General features: G+C 58.8%; 1 protein-coding gene across 1 annotated transcript; it reads left to right on the top strand.

Annotated features, from left to right (window-relative positions):
* The first annotated feature begins 1,723 nt into the window (after nucleotides 1–1,723).
* Nucleotides 1,724–6,510, top strand: IRX4 (iroquois homeobox 4). Its single transcript, XM_045848139.1, has 5 exons — nucleotides 1,724–1,812; nucleotides 2,294–2,545; nucleotides 3,325–3,446; nucleotides 4,381–4,709; nucleotides 5,130–6,510. The coding sequence occupies exons 1-5, from the start codon at nucleotides 1,768–1,770 to the stop codon at nucleotides 5,954–5,956; spliced, it is 1,575 nt and encodes a 524-aa protein (XP_045704095.1). The 5' UTR covers nucleotides 1,724–1,767; the 3' UTR covers nucleotides 5,957–6,510.
* The last annotated feature ends 9,464 nt before the right edge of the window (nucleotides 6,511–15,974 follow it).

Here is a 15,974-nt window from a genome sequence, read left to right as displayed (position 1 = left end):
CTGTAAATTAAAGCAATTACGCAGCAGATATTATATGATGCGTACTGTGGTCTCCAGATAGTCATCAATCACCTTCAACCGAGCTGTCAGAGTGGGCAGATTTCGTTTCTGGGAGCCAGGCTTGCAGCTGGGGAGAGAGTGAGAACGTCATCATTAATTAGAGGGTGACCCTGGGGCAATTCACAGGTCTGAACCCAGGAATCTCTCCCAGCAAGTCTGCACAGCGCCGCCGAGCGCGGCTCCCTCCGAGCGCTGGAGGCCTAGCGGGGCGAAAGCAGCGGGGGCGAGCCCGGGCCCCGGAGGGTGGCGGGCACACAAGTCGGGGAGCGAATTCGGAGTGGCCCGGACGCTCCTTGCCATTGCTTGCTGGCCTCCGCTTTGGACTGGGGCAAGGTCCCGCGGCGGCTCGGACTGGCGGCGGAAGTCCTGGGGTGGGCAGTCGGCCCCCTTCCCAGACCGCCGGGTGCGCCCGGGTCTTGGAGCTGTGCAAAACGGGCTGGGAAGGATGCCTCCGTCTGACGCCCAAAGCCCCTCCCCCGTGCCTACCCCCGAAGGTCGCCGGGAGGAGCGAGGGCAGCGGGAGGCGCCCCAAAGCTGAGTCTGGAAACCTGCTCTTCCGAGCGCACAGGATTTTTGGCAGTCCCGGGTTTAGCCGCGAGGGGCGGGGGTTGGGGGCGGCTGAGGGACTGCCCCCGCGGGAGGAGTAGGAGGAGGAAGAGCAGGGTCCTGCACTGAGCCGGAGCTCTCAGGAGAAGGGGGCGTGGGTTGCGGGGTGCGTTCCCCAGGGACACAGCGGCCAAGTGTGGCAAGCCGCGCAGCCCTTGGGCCCCCGAGCCCTGGAGTGGCGGGCTCTGGGGAAGGCCCCAGGACCCACACACCTGAGGGCATTCTGACCTCCAGATGCAGAGACTGCTGTTGCCGCCTCTGGCCCTGGAACCCCATCCCGGAGTGGGATTCACGCTGGTGGGAGGCGTTGCCGACACCCGATTAAACAATAGTCGGGCCGGCGCCGCCACACGCCTGGCCGGCGGAGTCGCTCCCCTTCCACCTGGAGAGGCGCGGGGAGCCGAGGCCGCGAGGCCGCCTGAGCCCGCGCGGGTCTAATTTTAACTGTTGATTACATCTTCATGAAGACTCACTCGTGTGTCCCTCATACGTCTTATTTGTAATTGAGACTAATGATTACAGTGGCGCGGGGAGGAGCAGCTGCTCATTAATTAAATTCTAATTAAAAGTGCCTCCCGTCCTCAGTGACTAAGGAGAAACGCTGTTCGTTGGGACGATCTTGACTCCTCGGATGAAATTCATTTGTTAAAGCGCATTGGACCCTCCGCGCGCCCCGCCCGGCCGGACCTCGGCCGAGTGACCCGCGCCCTTGCGGCCAGGCCGGGCAGAGGCGGGGGCTGACGTCAGAGCCTTCGCCGCTTAAAGCCGCGCACATCTGACTTGACGGGTTCGCGAGACCGGTTTTGGTTTTTTTTTCCTTTTTGCAAAATATGTATTTGTGTCGCCGCTGTGAGGCCGGTCGGTCCCAAAGCCCCCTTGAGGCTCTGGATTGCGAAGCTAAAAGGATCCCGGCGGCCGCCGCAGCTGACTCTCCTACCCGATTAGAAAAGTTTGCCGAGCGTGTGGGTGAATTAACCGGCTATCCTGCTTCGTTCCCCCCAGCGCCTAGGAGCGGGCGGCCCCGGATCAGTGGCCTCGCCGCGCCGGCCCCCGCGCACAGGACCCCACCAGCCCGCCTGCCGGCCCCGGGCCGCGCTCGCCATGTCCTACCCGCAGTTTGGATACCCCTACTCTTCGGCACCGCAGGTAAGGAGGCCACGCGAGGCTGGAAACGCTGGCTGGCGGGCAATCCAGCGATCCGATGTCACTTCCCAGCGAGCAGAGCCTGCGCCACGTGGCCCTTATGCCCAGCGCCGGGGAGGGCAGGGATGCTGAGAAATGCCGACGGGCAGGGACCCCAGTCCCCCCTTGTTTGACCCTCACCCCCGGGCTCTGAGGCTGCGGTACCCCGAAGGACCCAGGAGAGACGTGGCACGTGCGGGAGTGCGTGGCTTTGGAGATCCCTCAGGGAGGGTGTGAACACTCCTGGGCAGGTCTGGCTGGAACCCACGTGGCTGGAGGGGGGCCTGGGCGCAGGCTTCCCACGGGAAGGAGCGTGCAGTCGGGCGTGGATGGTAGACCCAGTGCACAAGGGGCATGGCCTCCTGGGCGGCGAGGGGCGGATGGAGGAGTAGGGCCCCAGCCTTGCCGGTGGCCCACCCTTCCTCGCGGCCCCTCTCTCCCCCAGTTTCTGATGACCACCAACTCTCTGAGCACGTGCTGCGAGTCAGGTGGCCGCACGCTTGCGGAATCCGGGCCCGCCGCCTCGGCCCAAGCACCAGTTTACTGCCCGGTCTACGAGAGCCGGCTGCTGGCCACTGCGCGACACGAGCTCAACTCGGCCGCGGCGCTGGGTGTCTATGGGGGGCCCTATGGTGGCTCGCAGGGCTACGGCAACTACGTGACCTACGGCTCCGAGGCCTCCGCCTTCTACTCGCTGGTAAGGGTGGAGAGGGTGCACCTCCAACCTTCCCAGCCACGCCACGCCACGCCCCTACCCCTCGATTTGCTAACTTCGCTTTCCCTAACTCCCGAGGGAGAGGCGTGAGGCCCCTGGACCCAGGACTGTAGGGGGTGGGAGTCGCTGCCTTCAACTTTGCACCTCCTGGCCTGGTCGCTGGGAGCTCCACAGCTCCGCCCCCACCCCACCCCTACCCCGCCCCTGTTGGGACGACCTGGCAGGTGCGCTGCAGTATTTAATGCATTGATTGTTCTCGGGTGGCTATTAATTTCTAATCAGATTCCTGGCTCTGTAGGAGCGGGCTCTCCCCTCCGCCCCCACTTCCCCAGCCCCCTCCCTCCTCCTGGCCTCCTTCGGCCTCTCTCCTCTCCTCCCAGCACCCCCACTGACGCTCCCTTTCCCCTCCCTCCCTTGCCCTCTCTCCACAAGTCCCCTTGGCTCCTCCCCATTTCTTCGCTTTCTCCCCCCTCGTTCTTTCCCGTCCCTCCTCACCCCACCTCTTTTCTGTTGCCCCCCAGCCTCCGCCCCCTCCCTTCCTCCAATCTCACCCTCCGGCCTCTGGGTCCTCTACACTCACTTCCCATTCCCGCAACAAGCCCCAGCAGTCTCCTCATTCCAAGTCTTTGGGCTCCTTCGCTGCCTAGGCACTAGGGACAGTCTGGGGAAGGGAGCGAAGCGCGGAGGACCCGGGGCCTAGGGGAGGAGCTTGAGCTGGGCGGTGTCCTGGAAGCCGCGACCCCAGGCTGCTGTTCCCACAGAACAGCTTCGACTCCAAGGACGCCCCTGGATCTGCGCATGCGGGCCTCGCGCCCGCCGCCGCCGCCGCCGCCGCCGCCTACTACCCGTACGAGCCGGCACTGGGCCAGTACGCTTATGACAGGTGAGGGACCGACCCTCTTCACTGCCCCCGGGCTCTTCACTGCCACCGGGGCCCTTGCACTCTGATCAGCTACCCCCACCCCCACCCCCACCCCGAGCAGCCCCACAACGCCCCCTGGAAGATTGGGAGGCAGGACAAGGGGCGTTCGTCTCTTCAAGGTCCTGCTGAGCTGACCAGGCCTTGGCCCCAGCCCGCCACCTGGCGAGCCCGAGCAGCCAGGGTTAAAAGTGTCTCCAGTCTGCACACCACCACTGTCTCCCAGCTCTCTAGACTCCCCCAAAGTCCTCACTGTGCTGCGGTTTGAGGGAGTCTCGTCTCGCTGCCCAGGCATCCGATGCCTCCCTCCACCACAACAAGTGCAGCGCGCGCGTGGTGTGCCCGGGCCCCGCCCACCGCCCCTACGGTGGGAACCCGAGTCGGGGAAGTCCTCGTGCGCTCGCAGGGCGCATGCCCTGTCTTCCGAGGGGCCACCGTTACATATTTAACCACAGAAAGGCCGTGTAGACCCTGTGGGCACTTTCCTCTGCTGGCGCTGACGACCACTTCTGCTTCTGGATGTTCCATAGTCTGGCTCGCAGCTCTGAGACATGCTTTCCCGGTTTGGGGATCCAAGGGGTAGGTGAGAGGCTAGGTAAAGGGACTCGCCCGAAGACATATCCGTCTGTATAGAGTGACAGACACCTGGCTGGGCCTTGTGCCCATGCACCTCCTCTGGCCTCTCTGGCTGAGGAAGGGACGCAGGTTTCTTATAGCAAATATAAACATTCTTGTTGCCCTTGGGCCAGAAACAGCTGCCCCCATGGGCAGCAGCCTGAGCCAGGACCAGGCTGCAGCTCAGGTCTTAACCATAAACAACCCCCCCCTCCGCCCCACAACGGGAACTGAAAGCGTACATGTGCCTTGCCCTGGTGCCCCATTACCCACCTGTCTCCAGATACGGTACCATGGACAGCGGCACGCGGCGCAAAAACGCCACTCGCGAGACCACCAGCACGCTCAAGGCCTGGCTGCAGGAGCACCGCAAGAACCCCTACCCCACCAAGGGGGAGAAGATCATGCTGGCCATCATCACCAAGATGACCCTCACGCAGGTCTCCACGTGGTTCGCCAATGCCCGCCGGCGCCTCAAGAAGGAGAACAAGATGACGTGGCCACCCAGGAACAAGTGTGCTGATGAGAAGCGGCCCTACGGGGAGGGCGAGGAGGAAGAGGGGGCTGAGGAGGATGCCCGAGAAGAGCCCGTCAAGAGCACCAAGAATGAAGGTGGGTTGAGTTGGTGATGCTGGGGCTGGAGTTTAAGGTCCGCATTCCCTGAGCCTTCTCTGTGGGTTCTAGAATTGCTAAAGGCATTGCACCCTTGGGGCCCTGGGCAGCAAAGGAATGCACTAACCCAAGCGGGGCTCTCTGGGCGGAAGTGTGGGGGAAACTGTGGTGGTAAGCCAAGAAATCCAACATTATGTTTAAAACACCAGACACCCACCCCCTCCACCACTGGTCTGAGGCTGAAATCCACTCACAGGTGTTGCCAGTTTGGGGCCTGGAAGCCTCTAAAGATCAGGAGTAGGAAGAAAGGTGCCAGGCCCCATAACCGTGGACACGGAGTTAGGAAGGAAAAAGAGGTAGGGGTCTGGTTGACCCACTACTCTCTCTCCCTCCACTGGCTACTCTTTCTCTCCTGGGCAGAGCCCCTGGGCAAAGAAGAGAAGGATCTTGAGCTCAGCGACTTGGAGGACTTCGACCCACTGGATGCGGAGCCCCCAGACTGTGAGCTGAAACCTCCCTTCCAGCCCCTGGATGGTGGCCTAGAACGCATCCCCCCTGCCCCTGATGGCCCCAATGCCCCTGGAAAAGAGGCCTCAAGCGCCCACCGGATGTCCCTGGCTGCCGATAGCCGGGCTGCCCTGGACCAGGACCTGGAGAGGGCCCGGAGCTGCCTCCGAAGCGTGGTAGCTGGGCCAGAGCAGCAGCCAGGTGCGGGGGGCGGCCCGCAAGCCTGCGAGGCCAAGCTGGGCTTTGTGCAGGCTGGGACGACTGCGGGCCTCGAGGTCAAGCCGCGCATCTGGTCCTTGGCACACACAGCTACCGCAGCCGCCGCCACCAACCTGAGCCAGACTGAGTTTCCTTCGTGCATGCTCAAGCGCCAAGGCCCTACTGCCTCTGCAGCCGTCTCATTGGCGCCCCCCTCCTCCTCGCCTGCGGCCCCGGCCGCCGCCGGTGCCCTAGACAGGCACCAGGACTCCCCGGTAACCAGTCTCAGAAACTGGGTGGATGGAGTCTTCCACGACCCTGTCCTCAGGCACAGCACTTTGAACCAGGCCTGGGCCACCGCCAAGGGTGCCCTCCTGGACCCGGGGCCCCTGGGCCGCTCGCTAGGGGCGGGCGCCAACGTGCTGACGTCGCCCCTGGCTCGCACCTTCCCGCCCGCCGCGACCCACGACGCCCCTGCGGCCGGCACTGCGAAGGAGCTTCTGGCTTTGCCCAAGGCCAGCGGGAAGCCCTTCTGCGCTTAACTGGGCGGGATCCCGGGGCCCGGGAGGAAACGGTGCTCAGGCTGCAGCTCGCAGGTCCAAGACTCCTTTTCTAACGAGTTTCCAAAGCTAGGCGAACGCGCAGCGAAGCTCAGGCCACTCGCCCACCCTAGAGGGAGGGTCTGAACTCGGTCTCCCGGAACCACGGACAAACCCCCTGGCTACGGCCCGCGCCAGGTCCACCGACCACCCTGGTCATTCCCAAATTCAGGAGCCCGTGGGATTAGGCTGCGCCCAAAGCAGAAGGCAGCCTCCCTGAAGCATAAAGTTTACGTCCAAAAGTTTACAAGGAGAAGACATTGTGGTTCCAGGCTTTATTTGTGTCGCTGTCTTCTGGGTGCAAGGCATGCCCCTGTTCATTCTGAGGACCCCTCAGCCTGTTGACCTTCTGGCTTCATCCTCGGCACATCTCACCCGGAGCACTCCCCTGAATTTACACTATTGCACACTCTTGACTCGACAAAGTTATGTTTTTTAAATGTATGTTCACACCAGTGATTGCCTGCTTCAGAGGCTGATACAACAAAACCAATAAAACCGAGTGATGTTTGCATTGCAAAGTGAACACATTGAGGTAGACACTTGAGAACTTGTCGGAGAAAAGGGTCTGATCCCCACAGGGAGGAGCGGGGAAGGGTACTGGCCCGGGAGTCCCCAGGAATTTGCCTGCAGAACCTAGGACAGGGTTTGGTAAGGCTATTTTTTTAAAAAAAAAGGAAGAAAAGGAAATGAAAACGGGGGGAGGGGCAGTAAACTTTCAGGATTCTGTTGAACCCCCTGACAGAAGTGGATGAGAGACCCAAAACTGTTAAACTGTCCCCCATTACCAGACTCCAGAACTTTGAGTCAATGGGAGTTTCTTTGGCTAGGTTAATTTTAATAACTTTTAAACTTTCTAAATTCCCTGGGACTGTGCATTGGTGGGGAAGGAGCCAGGACTTCACAGCCCTGAGAACTTCATGCTGCGGGGCCTTGTACTGTGCTCTGAGGGAGCCTGTGGCCTTTCAGGGCCCCACCAGGCTCCTAATCCAGCCTCCCCTTCCTCCTGGGGCCTGGGGCCTTGGCGGCAAACATCTCCCACTGCTAGCTGGGGAGAAGCGCACTGTCGGCAGCAGAGCTGACTCTGTGCTAGGTAGGAATTAGGGACAGAATCCGAAAAGTAATTTGGGGTGGGAGGACATGGGCCTTGCCTCACCTCTGCAAGGGTCTTGGGAGGTTCAGACCCCTGGCTTCCTTCAGAAACCGGGTTCCTCCACCCCACCCCACCCCCACCCCCACAGGCGTCTATCTCCGCGCCTGGGAGGGGTCATTAGAGCGCAGTGAGCACTGGACTGGGGCTGGCCCCTGGCCTGCGAGCCCTCTGCTTAAGGCCCTGCTGGGCCTCATTCCACCAGTCTCGACGAAAGACGGATCCGCAAACCAGAGAGCCTGCAAGGGTGGAGAGGCTCTTAGGTGCAGCGCTGGGTCGATGGCCGCCCCTGTCCGGGACAACGACAGATTGGCAACCACGGAGACACCAGCTGGAGAAGCGGGTCCTCTCCGGGGGCCGCAGGCAGCTTTTGAGGGACAAGCCAGGCCTGGGCTTTTTTCTACCAGGAGCTGGGTGGGGCTGACCCAGGGCCCTGTGGGGTAGGGGCCAGGGGCGCTGGAAATCTGGCCTGACCAGCCGGTAGGGCCTGACCGTGGGGAGAATTTACGTATCCGAGGGAGGGAAACCTCGTGGCCAGAAACTGGTCCCTCGGGCTGCCGGGGCACCCTGAGTGGTGAGACCTTGATGGCCGGACGTCAGCCAGACCCCCAACTCTGAATGGTGGGATCTGGAAGCTCAGACCTTCAGCGGAGGGAGCAGTCCCGGTTCCCTGCGTGGGGACTCACTGCGCGCTGAGGCTGCCCCGGCCGCGCGCAGTAATTGGATTGTATCCGCCCGAGCGCTGTCACCGTATTGACTTTCGCTCTCTTGGATGATATTATCCAGATTCGGAAGCTCGCCGCTGATGTGCCTGTCAAAAGGCTGCGGCGAGAGCCCCCGGCCTGGCGAGCGAGCATCAGCCAAGATAATTTGAAGTGAAATTTTCATTTTGACAGTAAACCCCTCAATTTCTAAAGGCTCGGCGCTCCGAGAGCCCGCTGGCAGGGGGAGGCTTTGCAGAAAGCCACGTCTTAGACTGAAAAGGGCAAAAGAACTCGAATTAGTTGTAATAGATAAAAGGGCAAAAATAAAGAGTCAAGGGTACTTGACAGTAATAGCGAAAGTGGAGTCTCAGGGGAGACGCTGCGGCCGAGACTGGGGCTCCAGGAATTTTAATGTGGATGCCCGAGCGCCCCCACTCCAGCCCGAGACAAAGCCAGGCATTTTCCTCGAAAACAAGGCTTCGAGGACGCGGCAGCTCGGCGAGGAGGACCGCGGCTGTGGACGAGGATGCGGGTGTAGCAGGCTGCACCCGCCTGGCCCGGGGCTGTGGGCTGCGGGCTGCGGGGGCGCAGGACTTCCAGGGCTGGCTTGGGGGGCAGGTCGGTGGGCGCGGCGGCCGACCCCTCCCCGCGCGGTCGCCCAGGCCTGTGGCCCTAGGACCTGGAGCTCCAGTACCTTGGTGCCTGGGGACCCCGCCTGCCCCCGAGACCCAGGCCAGGGCGATCCCACACCGCAGGGTCACCCAGTCCTCGGTGGAACTGGCTGGCCGAAAGAGGATTCTTTGATTAAACTGCACAATTCTGTGAAATAAAGACATCACAGGGGGAGGTGGGGTTCGGCCACATCCCGGGGCGACTAACCCGAAAGGACTCCCGAAGCTGGGACTGTCACTTCGCCCCACACCCCGACGTTTGGGGGAGCATTGTGGAAGGTTTCACGGGTGCACCTTACCGGCGCTCAGGCCGATCTTCGCGGGGCTGGGGGCTGGGGGACAGGCGCGGAAGGCCCGAAGTGGGGCGGGGGCGGGCGGTGAACGGGAGAGGATGCTGCGCAGAAAGGTCGCGGTCCCCGGGCGGGGCCCCACTGCGCTCCCGGGGCGGCTGTCAGGGAAGGAGCTGGGGACCGACGCTCAGCCACTCAGGCGTGGCGAATTCAAACACACCGAGGAGGGTGCTAAATTAACGGCGCTCTTTACATAGAGCCCAAATAAAACTGCAATCAGCGGCGCGTTACTTTTCATTAAGCGAGTCTGACAGCAGCAGATCCAGAGCCGACAGGGGAACAGGCGCGGGAAATATACGGCGCGGGCGCGGATCTAAGATAATTCCTTAAGCTCCATTAACAACTCTTAGCCGCAGGAAATGGGCTCCCGGAAACCGTCTCAAAATCTAAAAGCTTTATCGACCCTCAAACCGCTGCTGATGGTTCCATTTTTTTTTCTTTTTCCTTCCTTTCCTCCCACCTCCCCCCTTCTTTTTTTAACTTAAGGAAGAGACGTCCAGCAAGGTAATAGAGTTTGACACGACACCTTCTTAACTAGAGAGAGAGGCAGGGAAGCAGGCCCTTAAATGATATTTAAAAGGCAACCAATTAAGATTTAAAGTGGTCGTCTGGAGAGACTGTGCCGGCGATTTATGCCACCTACGCTACCCTGGACGCGCCTGCCGGTGCGCCTGCAAACAGCCCGGTGCCTCTCGCCCTCTCTTCCTCTCTCCCTCCTTCCTGCCCATCTCTGTTTCCCTCTCGACCTCTCTCTCCATTTCCCTCCCCTTCCCCACCCCCAGTAAAGAGAACAACAGAAGGAGAAAGGCAGCAAGTTCTCTCCGTGTTCCCGTCCTTTCCCGTCACCTGTTGGAGTAGGCCAACTATCTCCTGAGGATGGGAGCAGGATAAGGGACACTGAGCCTGGCCCCACCCACAGACCTCTAGCCGACCCTGCGGTGCCCCGTGCGTCTGGGAGCTGAGGAACCGACTCTCCAGCGGGGGCAGGGGCCCAGACGGCAGGGGCCCCGACTGCAGGGACTGGTACAGTGGAGGCACTGCCCCCCAAGCCAGTACTGTCTTCCCCACCAGCGTTCCAGGAAGGCGCCTTCTCCCTCCTGCAGCGCCATGGAAGCCCTTCATCTCCAGGCAGTTGCTTCACCTTTCACCCTGTCACCTCTCTGAAGGTGATGCTGACCACAGCATTTGCTCCCGTGGGTGTCACTGAGCTGAAGAAGCCAGAAAGTCCCTTAACCAGGGTCAGGTTATAGGTCGGCAGCAAATCTCAGGGAAGGAAAAGCAGGGACTGTTCAATTTTACCCCAGGCTGAGGCCCTGCTGGAAGGCACAGGAGCAATGGGGCTCTGGAGACAGAAGAGGGGGCAGGGGAAGAGGAGGGAGGAAGAGAGAGGAGAGGCAGAGGCTGTGAGGGGAGAGGAGGCCAGCAGCCAGGAGGGGAGCAGGGAGCAGAAGGGAGGGGGAAACTAGCGGTGGGTGAGAAGACCACCTTCCAACCTGCCTGGCATCAACTTTGTGAGAAATACTGGTACTTGTGGGGGGAAAAAACATGCCTTTTCCAAAAGGACTCTGACTCTTGGAGTGAAGGCAGGAAGTTGATTGGAAGTCCATGGACAGACCGGCCCCCTGCACAATGTGCCCGCCTGAGCCCTGTGCTCCAGGGCTCTCCAATTTTCCGTTGGGGAGAGAGGGATAGGCATCTCCTCAGAGTCTCCGACATCAGCCAAAGCCCACTGTGGACTTTAGGAAGCAAGAGTCCTGTCCTGGGCAGAGAAGGCTCCAAAACCTCCCTCTAGGATGCGTCACTCCAAGGGTGGAATGCAGGGAGCAGAGGCTCCGCTCACTAAGAGCCTTGCAGGCTCAAACTGAACCCAGGATGCAGGAAAATGCCCAATGCCCAGAGTGAGAATTAGACCAAGACAGACTTTCTTGGCTTTGCTGGAACCCTCGCCCACAGCAGGTAGCTGACACAGTTATTCCCAGCACCCATGGTGATTCTGCTTTAGTTACAGAGACTTGGTCATTCAGGGGCCTCCCAGAGGAGATGAATTTCTGCATGATCATCTACTTCCCACTGTGGTTCTTGTGTAGATGTGGACTCGACTGAGCAGAATGGCCCATGTGATTAGGGACCCACAATCCAATGGAGAAATACTACTAATAATAATAACAATAAAGAAATAGAGAGATGGGTCCGTGCAAGGGGAGGAGCAAACTGGCAGGAAGGCTATCAGCCAAGTGCTTACCCCTCTGCTTCTCAAGGCATTACACTATTTTAAGTGCCTAATCAGTGTGTTCATCGTCTCATCCAACCAGTGAGAGACACACTCACCGAGTCATGGGCACAACGCTGCGTGAAACCCTGAGTTCCACTCTTCCAGGGCCCTCTGCTGCCTGTGCTGGGCACAGGAGGTGCTGAGTGACTGCCTGATCCGGGATCCCACTGATGGCACCACTGGTTAGTCCAGGCTGGGGGAGGAGGGCAGGCAAGAGAGGTCTGTGTGAGATTCTGGAAGCCTTTCCAGAAGGTTTAGCACATTCTCTGTCTACGTCCCTCTCCCTGCTTCACTCGTTCTCTACGGAATGAGCTCCCACACCCCCACACATACCCTGCGGTGAGAAGGGAGGGCCCACAGCTGGCCCACCTGGGGTCTCAGAGAGCAGGTCACGCTGCGACAGATGGGACAAGAGGAGCTGTTAGATGCCAGGGCACCAACTAGGAAGGACAGTGTTCATTTTAACAGGAGACACACGGGGTGGGGGAGGAGGGTTGAGGCAGGGACAGCAACACCAAGGGAGTCTTACATGGGGCTAGACTGGGAAAACCTGGGGGACAGTGAGCAGGGGGGCAACCTCAAGTATTTGCTGCAGCTCCCTTGGGGAGGGAAGTCCATGGTGGCTGGGTGCATGCAGGTTGGGGCTGCTGTCTTGAACTTGGCTTTGGGGTGGCCAGGGACAGAAACAAAATACCCAATAAGTAACCCACAGAATGAAGGCAGCAGGCACAAGCCACAGGACAAGAGGAAAGGTGATTTTCATGTGATGATTTAATGTCTTAGTGACCTAACTGGACATGGCAGGGAGTGATCTTGTGTCGGGAAGACTCAGATAAGCTGATAAAATCCAGACATTTGGGGGAACAGAAACACAGGGAACCAGGTGCACAAGGATGTGTGAGTGCCACAGGGCAGATCTTGCTTTGCTACTGATTCAGCAGAGCCCCTGGCACCGCCGCGGTCATATCTGTACCAGGCAGGGACCCTTAGCCGGACAGCGTCCTGACCTCACCCTGGGCACCTTCCCTGAAGGCCTACAGGCACAGAGCTTCTCTGCTCACAGGTGGCAGGATGGGCAGAGGTGGAAAGTGAGAAGAGGAGAATGAAAGGTTCCAGAGACTGAGTCTGAGGAGCTTCCACTGGGAGGAGTGGTCCCTGGGAAAGGTTTCGGTCACTGTGACTGGTTGTCCTGGGAAATCTTCTGAGGAAGGGACCCCACTGTACATGAACATGCATATACTCACACTTACACACAAGGCCACATGTGCATATGCAGCTCTCATTATGCACACACAGGCACTCACGTCCCCATGTGCACATGCATGCTCACATATATGAACACTTGCACAAGCATGTGTGCTCACTAAGACAGAAGCACACGTGCACACTTGAACACGCTCACACACGTACTGCGGAGGGAGAGCCCCTGCCACTGCAAAATGAGCCAGGTGGTGCCACCTCTCCCTCTGGAGCACAGGCTGCAGGACTAGTGAGGCAGAGGCAAGGGAGGAAGGGGCATGCAGGGCCTCCCTCGGCACAGGGCAGCCTCACAGGGACCAGGGCATGCAGGTGCCAAAAGAGGGTTTTGTTTGGAGGGAGGATGCAGGAGAGATCTTGCGGAGTCAGGGTGCCCTCATTGGCCCCCTCTAGAGTAGAATTTCACCAAGTGGAGTGGGGTGATTGAGGTGGGGTAGGAGGGGAAGAAGAGACAGTGGAGCAGTGTCCAGTGTACCAGGGAGATGACCAGGGAGGCAGCCTGAGCCCCTGAGGATCTGTGGGCTGGGCGGTGCCCAAGTGAGCCCTCTTGTGCACCTGATGGCAAAGCGCTGAACACACAGGCCTGCGAGGAGAGAGATGCGCTCTTGGCCCGCCTGGGCCTGGACACTCCAGCCTAAGGGTGTCTAAGTGCAACCCTGAGACCCCGCCTGACCTCGAATCGGAGAAGAGGTGACAGATTTCCCCGCTCTGTTCCACCCTGCACCTTTGCGTGTTCATAGCGACCTTACCAGCAGGGAGAGAGGCCTGTCCCCCACACAAGTGACTCCCTTTCACAATCAGGCTGCAAATGGAACATTAATTAATGTGTTAATGATAAAGACTCTCTTCATGGAACATTAGTGCAAGTTCACAATAATCAGCCTGAACACGAACTCCAGATTTGCAAGAGCACTGGCCTGGGGCAAGAGCATAGTTTACATCTTACAAGTAGGTGGGTATACCACACCTGTGGAGGTGGCTTACAGGGCCTCTGTGCAAAGGGCTGTCCCAGCATTAGGGTGGTCAGCTCCAGTGCAAGCGAATGTTGTCATCTGCACCTATGGGTCATGAGAGTCCCCTGCAAGTGGCAGCAGGCTGCCCTCTGCTTCCAGTGGTCTCTCTAGTGGCTGCTTCCTTTCTGCTGTGGCCCCCATTCTGTGACTATGTGGCCAGGAAGGGGGACATGGGACACCAAAGATGCCCCACCTCCCCCTGGGGTGCCCCTGGGAAACCATCAAAATTCAGGGTTCACACCTGGCCCTTTCTGCCTGGGATTTGTCTAGTAAAAAAATCAGCTGTGTGTGTGACTGGTCATGAGGCAGTGCTTGGGCGATTGTTCCAGAGACGGATGTCAGGCCACCAGAGAGAACCAGCCTTTGGGGGCGAGAGGGGAAGCTCTGCACAGTCAGCAGCTTGGCGGGGAACAGGAGCTGCCCACGCACCCACCCTGGGCCCACAGCTCTCAGGAAAGCAGCCACAGCCCTGGTGGAAAGTGACAACCTGACCACGCATTTTCTCCCCTCTTGCCCTCAGAACAGCTCACTACCATCTGCAGAGCGGGCTGCCTGGGGCACAGTGCAGGCAGCTGAAGATCAGAGGGGAGTAAACACGTGAGTGTGGCCACGCCAAGATGCACTGTGGAGGCCTGGTGAGACTGGGCCTGCAGGGTTTGGGAACCTGAGAACAGCTCCAGCTTCATCCTGCTCAGGCTCTGCGGGGGTGAGGAGTGGAAGGGTGGAGACCATGTGTTAAGTAATCATATGCCTGCTCTGGCCTCCTTTGTCTTCTCAATAGTGTTCCGGACTAGCGTGTCCACTGCAGGAGGACTTGGAAGCTGAGCCCTCCGGGAAGCACCACACAACCCCAGACGTGCACCAGGTAAGCAGGGGCTGTGTGGTTTGAGAACATCTCCCAGCAAGGTTGCACTCCACGCGAAGGGACCACAGCTCCTGGCTCAGGCACTCCAGCTGCCCCAAGCGGAGGCCGGCTGCCCCCACCCCCAGTCCAGTTTTCATTTCTTATCTGGTTTCATTCCAAAAAGTGTCCTCCACCCACTGCTGCAGGCGGAGGAGGCTGATTGGGGGTTATCTGGACGTTAGTAACTTTTCACCTGTTTCTGTTATCCAGACGACATCGAGAGGCCGGGAAGACGGCAGTCACTGGTGGAGGCAGGGAGGGCAGCCTTCTGACTCATGCCCTCCAGTCCAAAGGGCCCCCTCCTCCTCTCCCCAACGATACAAACCGTGTTGTTGTTTTCCTTCCCCTGCTTCTGGAAATCAGAGAGCATTCACTTTATTCTTCTGGTTTTGAGTACAAAATAAGTTATTATCCTTGATACTTAACATTTTCTTCCCTCATTTAAGGCAAGACCCCTGTTTTGAATATCTTTGATATAGACACCATCTACTTGAAGAAATCTGTGAAATAAGGAGGCTGAAGAAGAAGCAAATTTTGTTGTTGTCTGATGCATCCTAGTTGCCATTAAGTTCACTTCAGAATGCTATTCTTGTACTTAAAGTAGATTTTGCTTTCCCAAAGCCTGAACCACGGAGAAATCCCCAGACTGTGGGCATGCATCTGCATCTTGCTCTCAGTCATTACGGATGGCTGGGCAAGCACAGAAATTCATAGCCCTCATACCCACCAGGACCCTAACCTACTCGTGGCTTTTGGTGGATGTTGGTGAGCAGGATGATTACAGGACGGTGAGATCATGTTCCTTTGTGAAGACATGAGATACAAATATACAGATACTTAAAAATAAAAGCAATCTGTCATTTAAATGTAGGGAACACGAGCAGATAAGGGAGAAGTGTGGAGAGCATCTCTCACTGTACCCCCAGGACCCCTGCTACCCTCACTGGCCACCTGGATCCCTCCTGCCCTCCTTGGTCCCTCCTGATCCCCCACTGCCCTCACTGACCACCTAAAGCTCCAACACCCAGGACGGGTTCATGAGCCTACATTTCTCCCCTCCCCTCTTGAGTTTCCAGTGTCTCCCCTTCATCAAGAGTGCTCTGAAAAGGGACATAATTAATGTCCTTACTGTACAGTGACACCAATAGTCTACAGCATCAGATATCACCCTCCCTGGGGTCTTAGGTTTAATGAGACAAGGGCATGAAGACAGGAACACGGGCAGTCAGACCATGATGAGGGGTCCAGCCCCACATGTTATGACTGTACAGGGCCTGCTAGGGCCACCCTGCGTTCACGGTTGAGCACCAACCACCTTCTCCGAGTTACTCAGGCAGGGCTTGGAAGCAGGGCCTCACTGGGTGTTAAAGACTTTCAGGCCTATTCAGGTGTTCGAACCTTTAGGACAAAAGGTCCCTGTCCAGACAACGCTTCATGCATACCAGACAGTGCTGTGGTTAGATTTGGGGGGTCTGCCATGCATGAGTCGCATGGGAAAGGGGAACAAAGGGAGCAGGGGCCTCAGACTGGCGTGGCCGTGCCACAGGCCCTCCTCAGGGCTGGAAGGAATGTTGCCATGTGCACCTTCACGCCACTCTCCTTAGTCCCCTGAAGGGCCCCAGGTTAGTGTGTCATCACAG

This window comes from Phyllostomus hastatus, unplaced genomic scaffold, assembly GCF_019186645.2.
Source record: "Phyllostomus hastatus isolate PE091 unplaced genomic scaffold, TTU_PhHast_1.1 phas_contig_58, whole genome shotgun sequence".
In the NCBI taxonomy this organism is placed as follows: domain Eukaryota; kingdom Metazoa; phylum Chordata; class Mammalia; order Chiroptera; family Phyllostomidae; genus Phyllostomus; species Phyllostomus hastatus.
This window is presented reverse-complemented; position numbering and strand designations above follow the sequence as displayed.